This window comes from Nansenia antarctica (genome assembly GCF_963989245.1).
Source record: "Nansenia antarctica genome assembly, chromosome: 11".
NCBI lineage: Eukaryota > Metazoa > Chordata > Actinopteri > Argentiniformes > Microstomatidae > Nansenia > Nansenia antarctica.
The window spans coordinates 19596513-19622033 of record NC_137681.1 but is presented as its reverse complement, the minus strand read 5'-3'; the positions used below and the strand labels follow the sequence as shown (position 1 = coordinate 19622033).

Genomic DNA, 25521 nt, shown 5'->3' with positions numbered 1-25521 from the left:
TTCTCTCTCTCCCTCCCCCCCCTCTCTCTCTCTCACTCTCAGGACCATGGACAGCTCCCAACCTATCAGGACCGTCGACGCTGTTTTAATTGTAAAACATTTGTTCATTGCATAGACATGGTCCATTCTATGCTGTATAACAGAACCTAACAGAACCTCAATGCTGACACCCAGAACCAGGAGGAATCAGGAAGTAGCAGAACGTCAGGTTCAGAAGACGCACCCCTCTCCAGCCTCATGGATGGTTCGATCCACACTGCTGGCCAGGGAATGCTCCTCATCTTCATCATCCTCATCACCATGACTCCTGTCTCATTTCATTCCTCTTTCTCTTGGCCTTTACCATCCCTACCACCCTAACCTCCCCCTGCTCTGTGATTTTCTATCACTCTGTACTGTACCTCGTCTCTCCTCCAATCCCCATCTCCTCTCCTCCTTCTCCTCCTCCTTCTGTCTCTCAACCTACAGTGGTTTGTTTGGGTTAGGACACAAAGGCTCCCTCTCTCTCCTCCTCTCCCTTCTTCATTGTCCTCCTCACTCCCTCCTCTTGTCCTCTACTTCCTCTTCCTCTCCCACCTCTCTATCCCCCCCCACCTGCTCCATCCTTTCTCAGGCAGACATGACCTTTGGAGTGAACGATATGAAGCATTCAGATGTACTGTACACACACACACACACACTCACATTGCTGCCTGTTGGAATACTGTGACATATTGAACTCATCATCACACACACACAGCCACACACACACACACACACACACACACACACACACACACACACACACACACACACACACATATGTGGGACGTATACATACATGGAACGGACCAGACCAGGACAAGGACAAGGACCAGGACCAGAACACAACACAACACAACATAGAACATTCTAGTATAGAACAATTAGGATGGTGATAAACAGATTTGCAAACAGACTAAATCTTTGCATTGGATTGATGACAGTGACCCTATTGTAGCTTTCATTCAAAAGCATTGGTTAACCAGTGATGGGTGAACCTTCTTATAAACAAAACAAATGGATTGCTAATCGAGACAGCAATAAACTGAACCTTACATTTATGAGAATTTATGTTATTTATGTAATAATTTAAAGCTTTAGAGTTGAACCGTTGAATCTCCATTAGCAGACAGATATGTGTTACTGCCACCAGAGGGCAGCAGACCTCCACAGAGCCATGGCGAGTAGCCTACTGGGTTTAGTTTAGTAGTCCAACAGAAGTGTAACCGGTGGGGTTTGAACCGGGACCTCTCACATGGATTTTTAAAATACAGATTATCATCCGTTTGGAGTGACAAGGAAAAACAATTCACGAGGCCCTTTTGGCTGACGAGGCCCCAAGCAATTGCCTATGCCTTTTGGTAACACCGCTACTGCAGAGGGATACCTGGTGTGTGTGCACATTTACAATGAGCCCGTCCTCCGAATTCTACCTCCACCAGCGATGCCTGCACAAATGAGGGGTTCAATAAAGGTTCCTCCAAGATAATAATCTAAGTTCATCTTCACACAGAAAAACGCCCCAAACAGGTAGACACAGACAGGTGCGTCTGAGAACCCTGCATGCGGTGGGTTCATTGAAGAACCGAGGCTGGAAATAACTGAAAACTCTCGGGACATTTTGAATTTGAGCCGTTATGAGAAACTTTCCAATGGTTGGGTCGCTGTTTCCTCTGAATTGTCTAAATATCAAGATTCGTATCTGAAATTCATCAGAGGATTGTTAGTATATTAATATGGTCTACTGTGAACATCCTCCAGCTGTTAATGAGGAATAACGTTATAGCCAATAAGAACATAGAAGCTGGGGGAAAGAGCCGTTGCCGAGCAAGATAGCAAATATTGGCCAGTCAGCTTGTCCTAAATACTGGGTATGTTCTCGACCCGCAAAATGACCCAGATGTTCAGATAGGACATGGATTTGATTTGATGTCAGCCAACTTAGGCTACAGCTCCATGCCGTTTGTAGCCTAATTTAGGGGGGGGGGGGGTATGGGCGTGTAGGGTGTCGGGGTTGGTGCTGTGGGTGCAACATGATCACATCTGTTCAAAAATGTACCAATAAAGATTGTATTGTGCTTCTATATGTTGCCATCTGCTGGTCTCCAAGCATAACAGGGGGGTGTTCCATCAACGTCGCTAAAGGAAAATCTAGGCTTATTTCGTTAAGTCTCGCGAGACTCTTAAAAAGATCCAGGCATATCTTGATAGATCTCGCGAGACTTGTCAAAATAAGCCTAGATTTTCCTTTAGCGACGTTGATGGAATACCCCCCAGATAGACACGGTAGAGAGGGTCTATTGGCGTCCAGTGTCCTGTCTGATCCGAATCAGACACTCTCTACTAAGCCTCTTCCATCTGGTTTTAATGGATCCAGGCTGTGGGGACTGAGACTCGTTTTCTGCTGGGAAATCTCAGCTTTCATTGTGTTTTCACTGCTTTATAGTGACAATGTGGTCTAACAACGACGCTTTTCAACAGAGATAGACCTAAAACATTGCCAGATTGTGTTGCTATTATTATTGTTTCCTCCTCCTCCTGTTGTTGTTATTATTATTATGACATTGCACTATCGATATTGTTTGATTGTTGCGTTGTTGATCAGTTGCTTATCCTAAAGCATTACAATACATTGTATCTATCCTGTATATTAATAAAATGTCAGTTAAAATTTGATTTGATTTGAAAACATAGTTCAACACGCACAAAAATGGTTTGGTGGAGGAAACTCTTACTGCGCACTTTTGCTCAGATGATCATTATTTATTGGACCAACTTTTGGGTAGCAAGCCGTCTTCTTTTTGTATTCAAACCCTGAAGGAGGCAGGATGCTTGCTGTCGAAACAGTGATCCCAGAAATAATGTATCTTTATCTTATATAATATATACATAGGCTAACATAATTGTATTGGTAGGAAGATGTTTGTAGTGCCGTGGCCTATGTCATCACTCTCACCTGATCGTCATGTTTATATGAATTGATGCATGAACGACCAAATTCACTACCGTTATGTGCATTGTAATGACGCTTGTATTCATTTCACTATTCCTAAACAGAACTACAATCCTATTAGTAATAGGCTCCATCTCTGCCTTATTCACGAGCGTCATGCGCATTGGAATTATACGTGTATTCAGTTTGTATTGCTAACATCCTAATAGTAGTAGACTACGTTTGTGTCTGCGGCCCGGTGTGTCTGCGGCTCGTGTGAACCGGATCGTAACACCGGGGGACGGAGGACATCGCCGCCGCGCAGACCGAGTGCGCGTGTGTTCGACGGTGTGTGCGCGGGGAGGGAGACAGAGCGAGCCTTCAAACATGGCGTCTTCACAGGAAAATGACTAAAAACACACAAACGAGGCCTACTTTCTAACGTTTTCATTGATTTTACGATTTAAGATCATTTTTTCCCCCGTATATCGTGTGACATCGTCGTTGTTATTATAAATAAGCGAACGGAGTGCAGAGGAAGGAGAGCGAGCTTTTATAAATAGCAACCCACTTTTTTATTTGGATGCGTCGACAGCGCTAGCTATAGCATCGGGCTGCTAGCTCACTGTCGTTTTAGGGTGGGAAGGATTTGCATGCCTGTCCCCAAAAAAAAATCACGATTTTGGTGAACTTTGGTCCACCGCCGGAGAATATTTGCAACAAACGTGCTGCTGTGAATGGCAATATTTGCAATCGCGGTAAATAGCTTCTGTAAAAGTGAAGAAAGGGGAGGAGAGACGGCGGACGCGTTTGATCAAATGTTTATCAGCGATTTATTGATCACCGGCGGAAACAAATGCAGCGTTTTAATAATGATCACGCATAGGGTCGCTACGAATGCACTAATGTGGGAATGATAATCGGAGACGGTGTAGCAGGAACGGAGAAAAGAGTGATTTTTTTTCGGTTGGAGTACACCCCCCAGACCCCCCTTTTCCCATCCAGCTTTCCCCTCCCCTCCATTTCGCTTTCAATATGCTGTTTTTCAGTCCTGATGAGGACTTGCTTATGAAACGGGGGAAATAGGCTAAAATCGAGCACGGGGGTGCACGGATATACCCCACATTAGTGTTAGGACTCGTCCTTCGGTCCCGTGTCTCACACACACATCGTCTCATCGATGGATAGAAATTATCCGGGAGCAGGATTCGGTGATTTGGGCGCCGGAGCGGGATGGAGCTACGAGAGGTCGGCCAAAGCAAGGTAAGCAATGTTCAGATCAACACCATTCTCTGAGCGTGACACCGTGAACCAGACAGTGGTCATTAATGGGACACGCCGGGACACATCAACCTGTCTAGTTAGGGAGGCTATTCATTGGCGATATGACGTTGTGAGCCAGGTTGCATGTTACTATTATTATAAACGGGGGGGGGGGGGGGGTGACGAGTGTGTGGGGGTGGGGGTGGGGGCGGGGGGGACAAGGACTCTTGAAAATGCATGGAATGCGATTGACAGAGTTAATGTGTGGTTCTAGGTACAGGGAGGAGGGAGGGAGAGAAGAGGGGGATGGGTTGGAGGGAGCATATGTCTGGACCATTTAAGAGGAAATGATGAGTGCCCCCCCCCCGTAGGCTTCTGGCCTGGTCACATCCACCACCGGGCTTCTCTCGGTCTTTATTCGGAACACATAAGTAGATTAATTCACACACTGCCGATTATGCCCTGCCGCCGCCATATTGATTCCGTTTTTCCCTGTTCCGTACCAGGTTGTGGTGGGGTACATTTCTATCCTAAACCATCCGCCCATCGCCCGTAGTAACAATAGACAGGCAGGTCGTTAAGTTCAGCGCGAGACGACCGGGGCGAATGTGATCAGCTGCTCACGTGATTACATGTCACAGATTGCAGGGGTCTTAAAATAACATACCGAAAACACCATAATTACTCAAAGATGTTTTTGCATAATTGCACCGTGCTGCTGTTTGCAGTGCATTCCTGGCCCAATTAACATTTCCCTTAAATGCATTATTTTATTTTAATGACTTATCTGCCACAGAACGAGGACATTGGCTGAACCTTATTTTGGCAGCATTTGTCTTGCTGATGACAGATTTATTTTCTTTCTAATTTAGCTAAAACATGTAGGTTCCTAGTTAGCTAGCTAACTCACTAGCTTCCTATGCAAAACTGCACGAAATGGATATATAGTTGGCCAGACTAGGGGCTTACATTGCTGTAGTCTAGGTTTCGCTGCAAATGTGTCTGTGTGCACGCGATGATCCAGCTAGCTTTGTTTTGGTTCACAACGACGACACAAGGCCTCGGTGGTCTCTTGTGTAGCCGGGTTAGCGGTGGTAGCTAGCCGCCATGCTAATGCAGACAGCTAACCTAACACATCCCGGGCAGCTAGCCTCACTGACCGGTGGAAACAGACGAGCTCGGGCGATTTCCACGTCATCGTATCGAGTGTATCGCGATTCCACACGAACGGGGTGTTATTATTTATTATCTGTATCATAAAGATGACTGCCGACGGGTGTTAAAGGCCAGGCCTGTTAGCATGTTAGCATGTTAGCTAGCCACACTGGCCGTGTGTGCCACTGCAGCCCCCCTCTCCGAGGCTAGGCTAGGCTAGGCTACATGCTAGCCTGTCTGTAGGAGTGCCTGTCACCGCCTGCAGCAGAGGCCAGAGAACATCAGTCACACAGGCTTCTCTCGCCCATTTTATTTATGACATAAATGATGAACCTCCTTTAATTCCTGAAAAATATAAAAATATAGGCCACATGCAATATTGATGCTTGTACTGATAATGCATGTACAACATGTACTCGGGCTATATATTTTTTAGTAAAAATTAACTGATTATGTTTGGATTTCCAATACATCTTCTTCACAGTAAACCTGCAATTCCCGTTTGTGGTGTTGTACTCATAGTGTAATGACTCGGCCTCCACCCTGTTCAGAGTGCAGTACTTTCCCCTCTGCATTTCTAAAGAATGCCCATTAAACTGACTGATGCAATAACTCACAGATGACACAGTTATTACCCTAATTCACCCCCTCCTCCACCACCAAGAAGCCGGGCTGGGCACCACAGCAGCTGAAATGATTCTCAGAAGGATCGTTTAAAAATAACATTCTGCTAGCCAGCAGAACAGGAAGGTTTGGTGGGTCCTGCAGTGTCTGAAGACCCGTATAGTGTGTTTGGTGGGCCTTACTGTGCGTTTAAGGATCCACTCCATGTGTTTGCGTGTCATTTCTATCATTTGTTCAGAGCTCTCTCTCTCTCTCAGGGGTGACCGTCTGTAAAGCAGGTTTATGTAAATGAGTAGTGAAATTATTACTTGATGAATGTCCGTCCCCCAGTCTCGTCTACGGCTCCTCCAGGTCTTCTCAAGAGTCGGAGCTCCTCCATCGCCAGGCCTATGGCGGGCCACACCCTCTCCAGGGATATGCCACCAATCACCACCCGGGAGGCTCTGGCCAGGGCGGGGCTTGGGGAGCAGCTGGACGCAGTTTGGGTGAGAGACTTGTCAATCAATCACTCACACACCACATCACACAGTAACTATACAGCTGTGGCGTCACCATGGAAGTGAAAGCTCAGTGTGAAACACGACTGGCTCTGGTGACACTATGGTTGTCATGGTCGTGTGCTGACACTGGTTGTCATGGTCACGTGAGTTGGACTCGCGTAGAGTATGTCCCTAAGACATATCTGGAAGTAGAGATGGTACTTCCCCCATATCACCTTGTCTCACACACACACACACACACACACACACACACACACACACACACACACACACACTACTGTATAACATGTAAATTGTAACTTTGTAGTTGTAAATTAGTGAAGACAGTGTTACTTGTTACCAAGATATCTGTATGAATTGGGTTCTTTCATGTATGCTTTACTTTATTGAAATGTGTTTGTGCGCCCGTGTGTGTCCAGGTCTGTCAGGGCTGTTTGACGCCGGCCTCCACCACGCCAGCCCGTCCGGCCCTGACGCCTCCGTCATGAACCTGATCTCAGCGCTGGAGTCCCGCGGCCCCCAGCCCCCCCCCTCCGCCTCCTCCCTCCTCTCCCAGTTCCGCACCCCATCCTGGCAGACAGGTGAGTGTGGGGGAGGGAGAGGAGAATGGCTCTCCTTATAGGGGGGTGGGGGGGGGGGGGGGGGGGTCGATGTGACATTTCCAAAAGCAGATCATGTTTCACTGAGTAGTCTCTCCTCTCTGGTGTTCCGGTGGCTTCTATACAGCCTATGTTGAGTTGCCCGTGTTGTCATGGCAACCTGCATCTAGGGGCAGTGGGCACAATGATCTGTGTTGTCAGTGTTTCTGTTTGCTCTAAGAGAATGATGGATGTTGAGTAATCATACATCAATCACCTCTCCCTCCCCTCTCTCACAGCGATGCACACCCCGAACCCAGCTGAGCTCTTCATCTCCGGCGCCCTTCCTGGTTCTGGCTCTTTCCCCTCCTCCTCGGCCCTCTCGGCCTATCAGCACCCGGCGTCCTTCTCCAGCCGCTCCTTCACACCCTCGCTGTCCCTCCAGGACACACCCACCTTCAGCCCCACCTCCAACGGCCTCCTCTCGCCCCACGACCCCCTCCTCCACATCAAGGGCCCGTCCCAGTCCGGCCTGGGGTTCGACCGGCTCCTGTCCTCCCAGGGAGCGGGGGCCTACCGGGGGGGGCAGGACCCAGGAGGCTCGGCCTCGGCCCACGCCTCCTCTGCCAGACAACTCCAGTCGCACCAGTTCAACCTGCTCTCCTCCCAGCTCCAGGACCAGTCGTCCCAGCTCTACAACGCCTCTGTGTTCTCCTCGGCTCAGGCTCAGGCTCAGGCTCAAGCCCAGGCCCAGGCCCAGGCCCAGTCCAGCGCGGCCCAGGAGCGGGCGTTGCCGAGGCAGGACAGTGTAATCAAGCACTACCAGCGGCCCACGCCGGCCCAGGCCCAGTTGTCGTCCTCCTCGGCGGCGGCCGCCCACTCCCTGCAGCACTACCTGAGCTGTGGAGGAGCCGGGTACCAGCAGCTGGCCCACCACCGCCACGCGGGCCTCTCCTGCAGCCCCCTGGGGGACCAGAGCCCCGGGCCAGTCGACCACAAGCCCCCGGCCCGCCCCGAGCAGCAGGTGTACCGGCCCATCATCCAGCCCCCGTACTCTTCATCCTCGTCGTCGTCAACGGCGGCGCCGAAGGGCGCCAAGAACAGCTCCAGCAGCGGCTACTCCTCGGCCGGCTCCGGCTCCGCCTCCTCCTCCCGCACCCCCCACACCCCCCCCTCGGCCTCCTCCTCCACCTCCTCCACCTCCTCCTCATCTTCCTCGGCCCCGGCCCCCCACCCTTCCTCCGGCTCCTCCGGCTCCTCCTCGGCCCCCTCCAGGCAGCAGCCTGCCCCCCCGCCCGCCCCGCCTCCCCCTGCTCCCCAGCAGCAGCCTCCCCCTCCCACCTCCTCCGCCGCCAAGCCCTGCCTCTCAGGCTACGGGTCCCCGGTGGCCCCCCCAGTCAAGACCCCCAGCGCTGCCCTGACGGGCCAGACCCCCCCCCAGCAGGGCCAGTCCTACTCCCCCAGCCAGCCCCCACCCTCCCACCTCCCCCCCCAGGCCTACGGGGGCTTCAGCTCCCCCCAGGCCACAGACCTAAGCTCTGCAGGGGGGGGGAAGGGCTACGGCCTGGGAGGGAGGAGCCAGTCCTACTCCTCCGACGTTTACGGCCCTGACTCCGCCTACGGCTCCCTCCCCTCCTCTCTGGGAGGGGCCGGAAGCCCATCGCTAGGTTACGGAGGCCCAGGCCACTCCCCTGCCCTTATGAGGTCGGGCACCTCATCGGGTGGCGCGGCCTCTGGAGGAGGTGGGAGTGGCAATGCAGGGAGTGGAAACTCGGGCTCGGGTGGAGGAGGAGGAGCCAATGACAGAGGAGGAGGCGGCAGTGGAGGCGGGGCATATCACCTCCCAGACTCCAGCCCCTCCCCGTCTGGCGGCTCTGGGATCATCCGGCCAGGCCTCCACTCCCCGTCCCCCTCCTGCGCCACCCAATCCCCCTCCAACAAGTACATCTCCTCCGTGCCCACCTTCCTGTCCTCCCCCCAGGGCTACACGGACGGCCGCGGCCCCCGCTCCCAGCCCCAGGCCCAGCCCCAAGGTCCCCCCCAGCCCCAGTCCTACCACCCCTCCTCCTCCCAACCCCAGCCCCAACCCCAGCCCCAAGGCCCCCCCCAGCCCCAGTCCTACCACCCCTCCTCCTCCCAGCCCCAGCCCCAGCCCCAGCCCCAAGGCCCCCCCCAGCCCCAGTCCTACCACCCCACCGCCTCCTCCAAGCCCAAGGCCGACTCCGGCGGCATGCTGGGCGTCGGCTCTCAGAGGTCCCAGGAGGAAGTGGACGACGATGACGACTTCCTGATCCAGCACCTCCTCCAGGCCCAGGCCAGCCCCGCCCCCCAGCCCCCGCCGCACCATCACGCCCCCCCCCAGCAGCAGTCCCAGGCGGCCCCTCAGCCCCCCCAGGCCCAGGCCGGAGCCCCCACCTCTGAGGAGAGGTACCACCTGCAGAGCGTCATCCGGACCCACAGCGCCACCTCTAGTGCCGGAGTGGGAGGGGCGGGAGGGGCGGGGCTGGATAACCAGCTGTCTATCTCACTGAAGAAACAACAACACCAACAACAACAACAACAGCAGCAGCAGCAGCATCATCAACAGCAGCAGCAGAGACAGAATGACAGGTCCGTCTCTGGCAGGACCAGCGGAGGAAGAGGAGGAGGAGGAGGAGGAGGAGGAGGTGGCGGCCCCGAGCAAGCCCACCTCCTTCACCATGACAACTTGGGTTCCGTGGTGCACTACGGGCGGGGAGACCCGTACTCCCAGCATGCCCTGGGGCCCCAGCACCCCGCCCACCCTCACCTCCAGTCACACCCCCACATGGAGCTGCAGAAGAAGGAGCGCTCTGAGCTGGCATACCCCCACCGCAAGACCCCCGATCTCCAGCAACAGCCGCAACACTCCCAGTCCCAGGCCTCGGCGTCATTGATGGACTCCCCTACGGAGCAGTCCCGCCCAGGCCAGCCCCCCCACGGCCAGTCCCCCCACCTGCTCCAGTCTGTCCTCTCACACACCACCAGAAACAAGATGGACACCCACCAACAACAACAACAACAACAACAACAACAGCAGCAGCAGCAGCAACAACAACAACGACAGCAGCAGCAGCACTCTGTGAGCCAGCAGGCCATGATGGAGGGGGGTGGAGGCCGGATGGGCCCCGGGGGGGGGAAGCACCAGCCCCAGGGACAGGGACAGGCCCAGGCCTCCCAGTTGCAGCTGCAACTCCAGTCCCAGGCTCTGGAGGCCGCGGCCCACTACAGCCACGGACCCGCCCAGGCGGAGCAGAACCAGAACCAGAACCAGGCCAAGCAGAGCTCCGCGGTCTCCTCCCTGGACATGCTGGAGCGCTCGCTCTCCCGGACCTCCAGCAACGACGGAGGAGGGGTGGAGGAGAGGAGAGGGAGTGGAGGAGGAGGGGGGAGGGAGCGAGGGGGTCACAGACAGCAGCAGGAGCAGCAGAGACACCCGTCCCACCATCAACACCACCCTCAGCACCCCTCCTCAAACGCCTCAGAGCTCCACTCCTTCCTGTCCGAGTCTGACATGAGCATGGCCACGCCCTCGCACCTGCACCACCTTCCCCAGCACCACCCACAACAACAACAGCAGCAGCAGCAGCAGCAACAACAGCAGCATCCCAACTCCCACCACCACCCCCACCACTCGCTCCCCCACCACATGGCCCCTCCCCCCTCCTCCTCCCACCCCCAGCAGCAGCAGCAGCAGTCCCAGGACCCCCAGTCCCTCCCCCATCCCTCCCAGCTCACCCCCCAGCCTCACCCGTCGCAGTTGGACCAGCAGCAGTCGGACCAGCAGCACCAGTACGACCCGGTGTCGGTGAGCCCGGTGGAGAAGGGCGACCACGGGCCGCAGGGCGGTCAGGGAAACCGCTTCGTCCCGCTGACCTCCATCTGCTTCCCGGATTCACTGCTGCAGGACGAGGACCGCACCTTTTTCCCCGGCATGGAGGACATGTTCTGTTCCGACGACTACAAGAACAGCTGCGGAGGGGGCGCCGTGGGCGGAGCAGACGACATGAACGAGGGACCAGGAGGACAGGAAGGGATGGAGGGAATGAAGGGAGGGCAGAGTGGAGGAGGAGGTACGTGGGACTTTTCTTTCACTACTTTAACTGTGTTGTCTGTGTCTCTTGGTTGAAGGTTATTTATTTAGGGTTACAATGTCCAATAACAATGGCAGCAGCTGTACCTCCCTGCATCCCTCTGCTGGCTCGTCTGGGAAGAGGCAGTGGTGTGGTGCTCCTCCCTCTGGTCCCAGGGCAGTGAATGGGTCCCACAGCAAATAAATAGATACATGCTGGATATATGTAACAAGATGATAGATAAATATGACCAGGTTTGAAATTAATTAATAAATTAATGAACAAATGAATTAATGAATATTCCTGCTTCCTTCCATGGTCCAGGGGGTGGTTACGACATGCTGGGCCACCACGGTTCTGACCAGGGCTACGGCCCGTACTGCCACGGCCTATCTGACTCCTCCAACAGCACCATGCACCTGGACCTGGACTCCCTGAAGACCCACGAGCTCCCCTCCACCGTCAACACGGAGCAGCTGGGTCTCATCCAGTCTCAGGGCCCTCTGGGGGGCATGGGGGCCCACGGGGGCCCTGGCTCCGGCTCCAACCCCCCAGGAGGGAAGCTCTCCTCTGGGCCCGGGGGAGCCGGGGCGGGGGCCGGCCCTGGGGGAGGAGGGGGTCTCCAGAGTCCCATCTTCTGCTCCTCCAGACCCAAGAAGCTCCTGAAGTCCAGCAGCTCGTTCCACCTGCTGAAGGAGCGTCGTGACCCCACCACCCTGCCCAAGAAGAGCTACGCCCAGGAGTACGAGTTTGAGGACGACGAGGACAAGGACAACCAGCCGGCCGACATCCGGCTGAACAGCCGCCGCCTGCCGGACCTGCTCCCTGACCTGGTCTCCAGCTGTAGGAAGACTGGGGGAGGGGGGGGCGCTCTAAGCCCTCTGATGGGAGACCTGGACTTCTACCACTCCTCGGGGTACCCCTCCCTGGGCCCGCCACCCCTCCTGCCCAACGACGGGCCCAAGAAGAGGGGAAGGAAGCCCTCCAAGCCCAAGAGAGACGGGCCCCCACGGCCCAGGGGCCGGCCACGGATACGCCCGCTGCCTGAGAATCCACACACCCCCCGCGGAATGATGGGGGGAGAGATGGGAGGAGGAGGAGGAGAAGGAGGAGGAGGAGGAGGAGGAGGAGGAGGTGAAGCAGGAGGAGCTATGGGTGTGGACGGGCGGAGGGGGAGGGGTCGTGGCGGGGGCCGGGGCAAAGGAAAGAGGGATGACATGTTCATGGAGATGGGTGGGAAGGAAGAGCAGATGCATCAGCAGCAGCACCTCCATCACCAGGCTCATCAGCACCACCAGGCCCACCAGCACCATGAGGCCCATCAGCACCCCCAGGCACAGCTGCATCAGGAGCCTATACCACCCCTTAAGGTGAGCCTCGCTAGTTGTCTGTTACCTGGAGACGGGTTACCTGGAGAAGGGTTGCCTAGAGAAGGGTTGCCTCGAGATGGGTTGCCTAGAGACGGGTTACCTAGAGACGGGTTGCCTAGCCACGCTGTTCAGACATCCTGGGGAGAACCCTGGTATTGTTACGATGGTGATTGGGTAACCAGGAGACTGGTCAGGTGGAGGGAGGGACCTAGGGGGTCAGGTAGAGGGAGGGGCTTAGTGGTCAGTTAGTGGGAGGGGCCTAGGGGTCAGGTGGAGGGAGGGCCTAGGGGTCAGGTGGAGGGAGGGGCTTAGTGGTCAGTTAGTGGGAGGGGTCAGGTGGAGGGAGGGACCTAGGGGGTCAGGTAGAGGGAGGGGCTTAGTGGTCAGTTAGTGGGAGGGGCCTAGGGGTCAGGTGGAGGGAGGGCCTAGGGGTCAGGTGGAGGGAGGGGCTTAGTGGTCAGGTAGAGGGAGGGCCCTAGGGGTTAGGTAGAGGGAGGGGCCTAGGGGTTAGGTAGAGGGAGGGGCCTAGAGCTGGGGTCAGGAGAGGCCAAGAGGAAACTGGTGTTGTTTGTAGTTGTTTGTCTGTGTTACGTGTTAGCATGTGTACTCTACTCTTCTCGATCTTTCCTTCTCTTCCTCCATCTTGGTTGTTAACCCCCCCCCTCTCTGTTGTGTCCCAGATCAAGCTCCCCATCAGCAGCCTGTCGTCGTCCGAGGCCCTCCTGAGGACCGACTCTCTGTCCGGGACGGATCCGGCCCTGTCGGACGGCTCTGTGGGCTCGGCCCCCTCCCTGGGTCTCAGCCCCGGGCCCCCCGACCCCCTCCGCGGCCCCCAGGATAAGACCAGGAAGGGCCTCCTGATGAACGAGGGCTCAGACGCAGACGGGATGGACGGCAGGGTACGATCCCAAACACACACACACACCTGCACCTTCATAGTTCATTCAGATAAAAGTACACATGAGATACACCAGCCAGGTTCAGGTCCTGTTAGCCCCTCCCCATGTTTACATGACTCCTCTGTCTCTATTGGGTGCAGGGTTCACGCGTCCTCTGTGATTGGTCACACAGGGTTCATGCGTCCTCTGTGATTGGTCACACAGGGTTCATGCGTCCTCTGTGATTGGTCACACAGGGTTCATGCGTCCTCTGTGATTGGTCACACAGGGTTCATGCGTCCTCTGTGATTGGTCACACAGGGTTCATGCGTCCTCTGTGATTGGTCACACAGGGTTCATGCGTCCTCTGTGATTGGTCACACAGGGTTCATGCGTCCTCTTTGATTGGTCACACAGGGTTCATGCGTCCTCTGTGATTGGTCACACAGGGTTCATGCGTCCTCTGTGATTGGTCACACAGGGTTCATGCGTCCTCTGTGATTGGTCACACAGGGTTCATGCGTCCTCTGTGATTGGTCACACAGGGTTCATGCGTCCTCTGTGATTGGTCACACAGGGTTCATGCGTCCTCTGTGATTGGTCACACAGGGTTCTCCTCAGACAATGGAAGACGTTTCTGCTTGGTGGTGCAACGATGTAAACATTATAAAGCAAATTAACTTAACTACATTGTTGTTAAAAGTCAAAGCGTGTGGCATGGGGTGGTCCAGTGGTCTAGCACCGTGGTCTACAGTGCACACATATGCCCATGTCGGCATGGGTTTGAATCCGGCCCATGCCCTGGTGACATGCCCTCTCTCCCTTCTCTCCCCTCCCCTTCCTCCCCCCCAGGGAGAAGAGAAGGACTCAGAGTCTAAAGGAGCCTTCATGGCGTCCTTTCTGGATTTCCTCAAGTCTGGGAAGAGACCCCCGGGATTGGACATGCCCCCCGGCCTGGACCCCGGCAATGGAGATGGCTCCTCCCCCTGCAAGGCCGGCGGGCTCCGCCCCCTGTCCCCGTCCCCCCTACCCCCCCCTCCGCCCTTCGGCGAGGGAAACGGGGGACTGGTCCTGGGCGGATGCTCCTCCCCAGGCAAGCGATTGGACGAGGAGCTGAAGAGGAACCTGGAGACGCTGCCCTCCTTCTCCTCCGACGAGGAAGGTTGGTCTAATGGTATCAAACGTGTCTCTGTATCTCTCTGTGTGTGTGTGTGTGTGTGTGTGTGTGTGTGTTAGGGCTGGGCAAACGATCAACATTTCTTTTTCGATAATCGCAAGAATTCGATAAGCTTTTTTTCATAAAACAAAACAAAACGTTATTTGTGTTGCTATTGCACACATTCATTCATTCACATTCAAACTAGACACTACAGTCAGATAACAATCCTCTTAAACAAGGCAGTGAGTAGCTTAAATTGTTTAACTTAAAAACACATTTTACGTTATAAATAAAAATATAGAAAATAAGTAACTCACCATAGGAGCAGTAAAAAAACAGTTACCTCTCTCGCTATAGTCCCATTTGGGGCAATAATTACTTTGTGCCAGGTAGGGCAGACGGGGGCTTTAAATTATGGGCTGACAAAGGAATAACACAAATTAATGACATATTCGACTCAAAGGATGAGCATATGGAATCATTTGAAATTCTAGTAAACAAACATTCTATCCCTCGCAAGCATTTCTTTAAGTACTTACAGCTCAGGAACTTTATTTATTCTAATCAAAATCACTCCCTGGCCATACCCGCTCTATCCTCATTGGAGAAAGTTTTAATTAAAAATCCTTTCGGAAAGGGAATTATTTCGGATGTATATGATTTGTTGATTGCTAGATCACTAGAATCTTCAGAACCCAAATTGAAAGCATGGAGGAGTGACCTTCAAGAGGATATATCAGTGGAAAAATGGAACAAGGCATGCAAAAGAGCTCAAACCCAGACCGCTAACACTCGTTTAAAGCTTCTACAGTACAATTGGATAATGAGAGTATATATAACACCAGAAAAACTCAATAAATTTAACCCCAACATTCCAGACTTATGTAACAGGTGTAGAGAGGACAAGGGTACATTCTTTCATTGTATATGGGAATGTCCAAGAATTCAAGAATTCTGGGAAGAACTTGGAATAATAATACAGGACATTCTGTCAATTAAAATTACTGTTGAGCCTAAGCTGTTTATTCTTGGCATTTATCCAGAGGGACACAGGATGAAATGCAGTGAACAGATCTTTATGGATATGTGTATTTTACAGGCCAAAAGATCAATAGCACTAACGTGGAAAAGCACAGGTAAACCAAGTATTGTGCAATGGTTTAGGGAGATGTCTCGGTGTCTACCATTAGAGAAAATTTCATACACACTCAAAGACAGGCAGGAAAGATTCCAAAGTATTTGGGGCCCATTCATAAAATATCTGGAGGACAAGGACTTATCACACTGGATGGACGAACCTGGGCGTGAACAAATGTAAACTCTGCAATAAACCATTTGAACAGGTGTGTGAATTGACCAGGAGTAGAGTAGGAGTTGGATATAATTAATGTATCTGTTGCAATGTACCCTTTTCTTTATTATATATATAATTATATTTTTATTTTTATTTTTTTTTTACAGTTTCATGTTTTTATTATTACCTTTATTTTATTTTTTCTCTCCCTTTTATTTTGTATGTGTATATATGAGCTCAGTTATATGATTGCCTCTCCATCAATGTACGTACTATATATAGGCCTACATGTGTATGGCAATTCTGGTGAGTTATCTGCTTGTATGTACAGTATATACATATATCATTATTACTAATTATTTATTTTCAAGATTTGTTTTATCTTTTTCAAAAAACTCAATAAATATATTGTTGAAAAAAAAAAAAACAGTTACCGTACTCACAAATAGGAGGATGACTGAAAACGTTAGTGTCCTTAAGAGCGTCCAGCTTAACTTAAAATTTAAACTCCAGCGAGAGACTGTAGGCGGCAGGCCTACTGGTTCTTGTTCAGAAAGATGATCATGTTAACATGTTCAGGGGTGAGAGACGAACGCAATCTGGTGACACGTGGACAAACTAATTTCCATGATTATTATTATTAAAAAAAATATTTAAAAAAATACGATTATCGAGCAAAATATTTTTTGATCGACCAAGATCCTTATCGATCAATTATCGATCGTCGATCATTGATGCCCACCCCTAGTGTGTGTGTGTGTGTGTGTGTGTGTGTGTAGGGTTTGAGAGCAGGTGTGGGGAGGATGACTATCTTTGTTCTAACAGAGGGACTAACAAAGCTGTATGTATGTTTGGTTCTCAGACTCGGTGGGGAAGAACCAAGACCTTCAGAAGAGCATCTCGTCTGCCATCTCAGCCCTCTACGACACGCCCCAGCTGGCCTCCTCCCTCCAGCCTCCCCCCCTGCCTCCCCCCCAGGCCCCCCTGACCCCCACCCTGCAGCCCCCCACCCTCAGCCCCCAGCCCGCCTCTCACACCCCCCACACACAGCCGCCCTCCGCAGAGCCCGCCGTGCTGCAGAGAGAGGACGGAGAGAGGGAGGAGAACCACCAGGAAGAAGAAGAGGAGGAGGAGGAAGAAGAAGACGAAGAAGAAGAAGAAGAGGAGGAGGAGGAGAGAATGACAGGAGGAAGGGATGATGAGGAAGTTGAAGTGAAGGATATGGAGGAGGGAGAGCCAGAGCTGGAGAGGCTTGGAGCCCCGAGACTAGAAGGTGAGAGTCTTCTCTTCTTCTATCTGTCTTCTCCTTCACCTCTCCTTCTCTCTTCTCCTCCAACTGCTCTTCCCTCTTCACCTCCTCTGTTCCTCTTCTCTCCTTCTATCTGTCTTGTCTTGTCGTCTCTCTCAACATGATGATGATGGTGGTGGTGGTGGTGATGATGATGATGGTGGTGGTGGTGGTGATGATGATGATGGTGGTGGTGATGATGATGATGGTGATGATGATGATGATGTAACTAACCGACCGTCACCCTCTCTTCTTCCTCCAGCCTCTCTCCCAGAGCCTCCTATGGAACCAACGTCTCCCCCCCCTCCCTCTGCCTCCCCCTCTCCATCTCCCTCGCCCACCCCCTCCCCCGCGCCATCCTCCTCTCCCTCCCATTCCCCCCTCCCTCCTATCCCCTCCCCCCTGCCCCCACAGGAAGTAGAAGAGCAGACGTCTTCACCTCCTAGTCCCCTCGCTCCCTCCATTCCCTCTCCTCCTCCTCCTGCCTCCCTCCCTCTGTCCTCTAGCCCTCTCCCGCCCTCGCCCCCTCCTCCCCCCCCGGCCCAGGAGTCCCCCCAGCCCTCCCCCTCCCCCCCTGCCTCCCCAGAGGAGGTGCGCCCGGCCCAGATCACCCCCCTCCACCTGGCCCAGAAACAGGAGGATGCGGCCATCGCAGGAGAGAGTGAGGAGGACGAGAGCGAGAGCGGAGGAGAAGGCATCTTCAGAGAGAGGGATGAGTTTGTGGTGCGGGTGGAAGACATCAGAACCATGAAGGTGTGTGTGTGTGTGTGTGTGTGTGTGTGTATAAAATAGCGACATAATTATTGCAAGGAAAATTCTAAAATAGGTGGTAGTATAAATGAGTGTGTGTGTCGTATGTATGTATGTATGTATGTATATATAAGTTGATGCTACCTATCCTGTGTGTGTGTGTGTGTGTGTGTGTGTGTGTGTGCTGACCCTGTCCTCTCACCTGTAGGTGGCGCTGCAGACAGGCAGGGAGCCTCCTCCCATCTGGAGAGTCCAGAAGGCTCTGCTGCAGAAGTTCAGTCCTGAGATCAAAGACGGACAGAGACAGTTCTGTGCCACCAGCAACGTGAGTCGACCTGCACACGCACACACACACACACACACACACACACACACACACACACACACACACACACATCTAACCTCGCTTTACACACACACACACACATACAGACACACACACCTAACCTACCTGGTCACTCCCCCCCCCCTCAGTATCTGGGCTACTTCGGGGACGCTAAACGGCGGTACCAGCGCCTGTACGTCAAGTTCCTGGAGAACGTCAACAAGAAGGACTACGTCAGAGTGTGTTCTAGACGCCCCTGGCACCGGCCGCAGGCTCTCAGGTACCACAGCCCTTCACCCCTGCCACCTGTCTGTCACCTTCACCTGTCTGTCACCTTCACTTGTCTGTCAGGGGCAAAAAAGAGAAAAGAGATCTAGCGTTAGAGTTTCTAGCATTACGACTGCCAAAGGCCCCTGGCCCGAGCATAATTACTTTTTCCTGCTTTGACTGCTATAGATGATTCACTTAGTCAAATGTATTTGTTGTAAGTTGCTTTGTATAAAGGCGTCTGCTAAATGCCAAAAATGTGGAAAACATTTTTCACCTGTCTGTCACCTAACTCATTGCCTGTTGCTAGACTATTGACAGTTGTAACATCAGAGGAGGGAGGAGGTAGTTGTCTCTCCAACATGGCTGCCAGACTCCTCGTCTTAACTCCAACCTCCATCTTCCCTCTGTTTCAGGAGACAGGCCCTCCCCAAGATGGCGTCCCCCCCGGCCAGCCAGACCCCGCCCCGCGCAGAGAGGGAGGAGAGGGTGGCGGGGAGGGGCGAGAGGGTGGCGGGGAGGGGGGAGAGAGAGAGGGTGAGGGAGGAAAGAGAGAAGGTGAAAGAGGAGAAAGAGAGGGTGAAGGAGCCGGTCCAGAGAGAGCCGAGGGAGAGGACCAGAGCCAAGGAACAGAAGGAGAAGGCAGCAGCCGCAGTGCTGAAGGGGAAGGAGGAGAAGAAAGAGAGGGAGGAGAAGAAGCAGAGGGAGGAGAAGAAGCAGAGGGAGGAGAAAGAGAAGAAAGAGAAGGAGGAGAAGAAGGAGAGGGAGAAGAGGGTGCAGCCGTCGCAGGAGAAACAGGCTGAGAAACGGGCTGCGGTGTCGGAGCGAGGGAAGGGCAGGGAGGAGAGGAAAGGAGCGGTGGAGAAAAAGGAGAAGAGGAAGGAGGAGAAGGAGGAGAAGGAAGAGAAGGTGGAGAAGGTGGAGCGCGCTCCCAAGGCCAAGCCGGCCAAGGCGAAGGCGGAGCCTGCCAAGGCGAAGGCGGAGCCACCACCGAAGAAGAGGAAGAAGTGGCTGAAGGAGGCGGCCTCATCGTCTGACTCCTCCTCCTCCGAGGACGGCGCCAGTGAGGACGAGAGTGAGCGGCCATGTTGTTGTTGTTGTTGTTGTTGTTGTTGTTGTTGGAGGTCATGAGACATGCTTGTGTGTGAGACCTATGTCTCTGTCCCTTGCAGTGTGTGTGTGAGACCTATGTCTCTGTCCCTTGAAGTGTGTGTGTGAGACCTATGTCTCTGTCCCTTGCAGTGTGTGTGTGAGACCTATGTCTCTGTCCCTTGCAGTGTGTGTGTGTGTGTGTGTGTGTCTGTGTGCGTGTGTCTCTGTCTCCTGCAGTGTGTGTGTGTGTGTGTGTGTGAGACCTATGTCTGTCTCCTGCAGTGTGTGTGTGTGTGTGTGTGTGTGTGTGTGTGTCCTGTCCCCTGCAATGTGTGTGTGTGTGTGTGTGTGTAACCTGTGTGTCCCTACAGTGCCGGTGCGTGGCGGGGTGATGAGGGAGATGTTCCGGAGCTACGTGGAGATGTTGGTCAGCACGGCGCTGGACCCTGACATGATCCAGGCTCTGGAGGACACAGACGGTGAGGCCCACACACACACACACACACACACACACACACCATACGCATACACACACACACACCATACATACATGCACACATGCATGTACACACCCCACACAGACATCGACCGGCCCCCTGCCCCCTCTCCCCAGGCTGAGTGATTGACAGGTGTGAGAGTGTTTTTAATGGAGCTCTTCTCCCATTGGTCCTCAGACGAGCTGTACCTCCCCCCGATGAGGAAGATCGATGCCCTCATCCTGGAACAGAAGAGACGGCTGATGAAGAGGGTCGGCATGAGTAGCCAGCACCAGGTACCTGACTTTCTGCCTTTCTGCCTGTCTGCCTGTCTGTCTGCCTGTCTGTCTGTCTGTCTGTCTGTCTGTCTGTCTGTCTGCCTGTCTGCCTGTCTGCCTGTCTGTCTGTCTGTCTGCCTGTCTGTCTGTCTGTCTGTCAAATTGTAAACGCTGATTGTGTAAATTGTGTCCTTGTTGATGTAAATAATAGTGATGATGTGTTTATATTTTTCTACCCCCCCCCCCACCCAGGAGGTGCTGCATGCGTACCCCCAGATGGCAGCAGACCCCCTGGACTCAGGGGCTGTCAGGCTCCGTCTCACTGGGGACGGATACAACCGCAAGACCCTCAACAGAGTCAAGAAGACCCTGCCCAAACCACAGGTATGTGTATGTTTGGGTGTGTGTGGGGGGTGTGCTTCCAAATAACCTTCAATATATACTCACCGGCCATTACATTAGGTACACCTTGCTAGTACGGGTTGGACCCCCTTTTGCCTACAGAACTGCTTTAATTCTTCATGGATAGATGATAGATTCCAGGTGCTGGAAACATTCCTCAGATGTTGGTCCATATTGACATTACAGCATCATGCAGTTGCTGCAGATTTGTCGGTTGCACATCCATGATGTGAATCTCCCGTTCCGCCACATCCCAAAGGTGCTCTATTGGACTGAGATCTGGTGACTGTGGAGGCCATTTGAGTACAGTGAACTCATTGTCATGTTCAAGAAACCAGTTTGAGATAATGTGAACTTTGTGACATGGCGCGTTATCCTGCTTGAAGTAGCCATTAGAAGATGGCTACACTGTGGTCAGCAACAATACTCAGGTAGGCTGTGGCGTTTAAACGATTGGTACTAAGGGGCCCAAAATGTGCCAAGAAAATATTCCCCACACCTTTACACCACCACCACCACCAGCCTGAACCGTTGCTCCAAGGCAGGATGGATCCATGCTTTCATGTTGTTTACGCCAAATTCTGACCCTACCATCTGAATGTTGCAGCAGAAATCGAGACTCATCAGACCAGGCAACTTTTTTCCAATCTTCTATTGTCCAACTCTGGTGGGCCCGAGCCTCAGTTTCCTGTTCTCAGCTGACAGGAGTGGCACCCGGTGTGGTCTCCTGCTGCTGTAGGCCATCTGCTTCAAGGTTCGACGTGTCGTGCGTTCACAGAGATGCTCTTCTGCATACCTTGGTTGTAACAAGTGTTTTTTTTTTGTTACTGTTGCTATTCTATCAGCTCCAACCAGTCTGGCCATTCTCCTCTGACCTCTGCCATCAACAAGGCATTTTCTCCCAGAGAACTGCTGTTCACTGGATATATTCTCTTTTTCAGACCGTTCTCTGTGAACCTTAGAGATGATTGTGCGGGAAAATCCCAGTAGATCAGCACTTTCTGAAATACTCAAACCAGCCTGTCTGGCACCAACAACCATGCCATGTTCCAAGTAACTTAAGTCACCTTTCTTTCCCATTCTGATGCTTGGTTTGAACTTCAGCAGATAGTTTTGACCATGTTTACATGCCTAAATGCATTGAGTTGTTCCCCCGTGATTGGCTGATTAGATATTTGCGTTAACGAGCAGTTGAAAAGGTGTATATAATGAAGTAGCCGGTGAGTGTATGTGGCTGATCTATTAGCTTGTTTGTGGTATTAACTGGTCTCTGCCTCCCGCAGGACCTTAAACTGTCGACAGAATCCTGCCGGATATACAGCCTCTACCACTCTCTGCACCACTATAAATATCACACCTTCTTACACTGTAAGAAAGAGGTAAGACCACTCTCTGCACCACTATACATATCACACCTTCTTACATTCTGTATGTCTTTCTCTTGGATGGATGTGTGTATATATACATTATGTTATAATATAGAGTTTTATTGATATGTTGTACTTGGAGCATATGTTAGTTTTCTTACTGTTCATCATTTTAAGATTGTCAAAATGTATGTTTAATTGTATACTGTATTCATGTATGTTTGTATACTGTGTTCATGCATGTTGTGTGTGTCTGTCCCCTACGTGGACAGTCATATATTGTCTAGTCTAAGTGAATATATAGTTAATATTAATAAGTATATAATCTGTCTGCAGACTAACAGCATAGAGCAGGCTGCGGAGGACCTTTGTAGTCTGTGTTTATACAGTTGTGAAAAAATTAGGACACCCCATAATTTATTATTTTGTTTTATTTTTCTATTAAGAAATATGGACATTCATATTTTATCTTCTTTCAAACAATATCTATATATAAAGGTGATGTAATTTAACCAAAACCAATTATATTTTAACTTTATAATAATTTATTTAACAACAAAAATTACAAAGATGCTAATTCCTACTGACATCGACTGAGAGAACGTTTTTCCCAATCCTCCATGCAGAATTTCTTCAGCTGTGTGATGTTTGTGGGGTGTCTCACAAGCACAGTCGGTTTCAATTCACCCCACAACATCTCAATAGGATTAACATCCCGGCTTTGACTTGGCCATTCCAGAACTCTCAATTTCTTTCTTTTGAGACATTCTTTGGTGGATTTACTGGAATGTTTTATGTCATTGTCGTGACGTTGCATGGTCCACATCCGCTTCAGCTTCAATTTTTTGTATGTTTTCCTCAAGGACCCTCTGATACAATAAAGATTCATAGTTGATTCTATAATGGCGAGCTGGCTAGGCCCTGCTGCAGCAAAGCAGCCCCAAGGTTGTAGGTCCCATGATGATATTTTAGGATCGCTGGAGACTTCTTTAAGCGTCTTGCCATCTGTTCTTTGGCTGAACTTGCTAGGACGGCCTGACCTGGCCATTATTGGCCAGCAGAATGGCTGATTTCTAGTTGTTTTGCATGTTTTTAAATCCCTTTACAGACCCATACGCATCTACAACCTTCTTTCTGAAGGCCCCAGAGAGCTCTTTTGATCTCGCCATGGTGATACTACTCACTTCATCAAGAGCAGAGAACTAAATGTCTGAGGTTTAAATAAGACAGGCTCCTCCAAGATCCTCTCAATGCACCTGATATGGTGCACTTGATTCTAATTTTAGGCCTTTTAAGTAGTAATACATTTGGGTGTCCTAACTTTTTCCTCACAAGGAAATTGCATTTTTTTCAGTTGAAGCTGATTTTTTTCCAGTTTTATTTGTTTTGTTATTTTACATCCATCTCTCAATATTGTTGAAATGAAGATATATTAATAGTGTGATTATATAGTTATATTAATGGTATGTTTCTATAGTTATATTAATAGTGTATATTGTGTTTCAGACTAACAGCATAGAGCAGGCTGCAGAGGACCCAGGGCAGGAGGAGGTGGTGCAGCAGTGCATGGCCAACCAGGGCTGGCTGGACACTCTCTTCAACTCCTTCATAGAGCTCCTATCCCTCAGCAGCAAGGCCTGAGGCAGGGCGGAGAGAAGGGAGGAGGAGGAGGAGGAGGAGGAGGGGAGACCAAGGCCCCAGGAACAGACACTAAAGGCTAAAGGAGGGAGGGGGTGGAACCTTGTATAGCCCCGCCCCCCTCATCCCCCCCATCCCTCCATCATCTGTGGGGGTCAGAGAGAAAGACTCTAATTGGCTCCTCAGGAGAAACGGTCTGTTCTTATTGGTGTTGCGGTGGAGATGGACCTCTCCCATAGTGACTCCATGACAAGAGAAGAGGTGGGAGGAGCTTTGCTGTGACAAGGGATGACCTCAGAGGAAACTCACCAGATCTTTCTACAGACGGAGGTGAACGCTCATAGAGTGAAGGAGGCGTGGTTAAACTGACATCATCAGACTGTGCCAGACAAGGCTTCAGACAGAATCTAATACTGTTTAGTTTTTACATAAATTATTTTTCTGAAAAGACTTTAACGGTTGCGTCGGGCTTCTGAAGGAGCGGCCGGGGGAGAGAATGCTTTTTAAACCCAGTTTCAGAGTGCAGTGAGCGCTGTGTGGATATGGATGCTTCTGTCTATGTAAACGATGCAACATAACTGTATTATTATTATGATTATTATAAACGCTCTCGCTACTTCTGCGCTTCATGAGAGGCAGCCCCCAGCCCACCGTGTGGTCATATAGAAAACACATTTTTATTATTTATATCAGGAGGTTTTTAACGTTTAAACTCTCACAAGCGCTGGGAAGCTGCCTCAACATTTTAAATAACATTTTTCACAGGTGATGACATCACAAACCGCATATCACAGCTCTCTGTCCTTCTCTCCCAAAGACCGGAGGAGGAGGGCTAGGGTCATAACTATGTCTGTAAAAAGAAGAGAAGAATGGAGAAAAAAAAAGTATATTTGAAAGGAAAGTTAAACATTGTCGTCAGTGCTTCAGTTCATTGTTCATCAGAGCCATGCAGGTGACAGGAAGAGGCAACCTACTAACAGTATCCACTTCCTGTACGGGAGGAGTTCTAAATAAGTAATATTTAAAGAGGAAATAGGCATTTCATTTTTATCAGTTGGATGTTTGTGCATACTATGATGACTTATTTTGGAAACAACAAGTCTTTAATTTCTTTAATTGAAAAAAAGTTGTGTAAATATTGTACAGTTCTTGACAAATTCTTTGTTTTCTTCTGTACATTAACTCTACTGTATTTGAGAAACAAATAAAACCTGCAAAGAACAAATAGATTGTTGTTGAAATCTCTTGAGTTATCATTGACTTCCCTGGTTAGAATACAGTAATTTGTATTTTGTCATCCACACAGAAGACAGCCGTGGACAGTAATGAAATGCTTTGGGCAAGCAAAGCAACAGTGCAAGAACATCATTTTTAGCTGCTTGGTTTGAGATCAATCCCCGACCCTAGACACTCCTGTATATCTGAGGGATTAGTCTAAACAACATGGCCCACGATCCAACCAGCCTATCAGCAGGTTAGATGAAGCTACCGCCATGTTGCTTAGGCCAATCCCCTCCTTTCACATCAGATCTGAAGGACTCGGCCGAGTGTCGCCACCTGCCGGACGTCAAAGGAAGTCACACAGCTGTCCGACTGTTGGTGACGTAGAACTTGGAAAACGAAACCGAGGGAGCGGGACTTCCCCAGAAAGCCTGGATGAGGAAATTGACGGTCTTGTAGGAATATCACAGGTGGACTTGACATGACATGGGGTGGTTGGCTCATATCCATGTAGTTGCTTCATCCAACCGGAGATAAATAGTAGAAACGGCT

General features: G+C 51.4%; 1 protein-coding gene across 1 annotated transcript; it reads left to right on the top strand.

Moving 5' to 3' along the window:
• Window positions 1–4133: 4133 nt before the first annotated feature.
• On the top strand, window positions 4134–24957 carry prr12a (proline rich 12a; the record flags this gene model as incomplete). Its single annotated transcript, XM_080541989.1, has 18 exons — window positions 4134–4216; window positions 6326–6480; window positions 6915–7076; window positions 7373–9093; window positions 9256–11164; window positions 11489–12534; window positions 13215–13433; window positions 14265–14574; window positions 16728–17138; window positions 17416–17906; window positions 18112–18228; window positions 18378–18508; window positions 18912–19570; window positions 19959–20066; window positions 20262–20359; window positions 20594–20725; window positions 22027–22122; window positions 23617–24957. 18 exons carry the CDS (start codon window positions 4134–4136, stop codon window positions 23749–23751), a joined length of 7983 nt encoding a protein of 2660 aa, XP_080398115.1. The 3' UTR covers window positions 23752–24957.
• Between the last annotated feature and the right edge of the window lie 564 nt (window positions 24958–25521).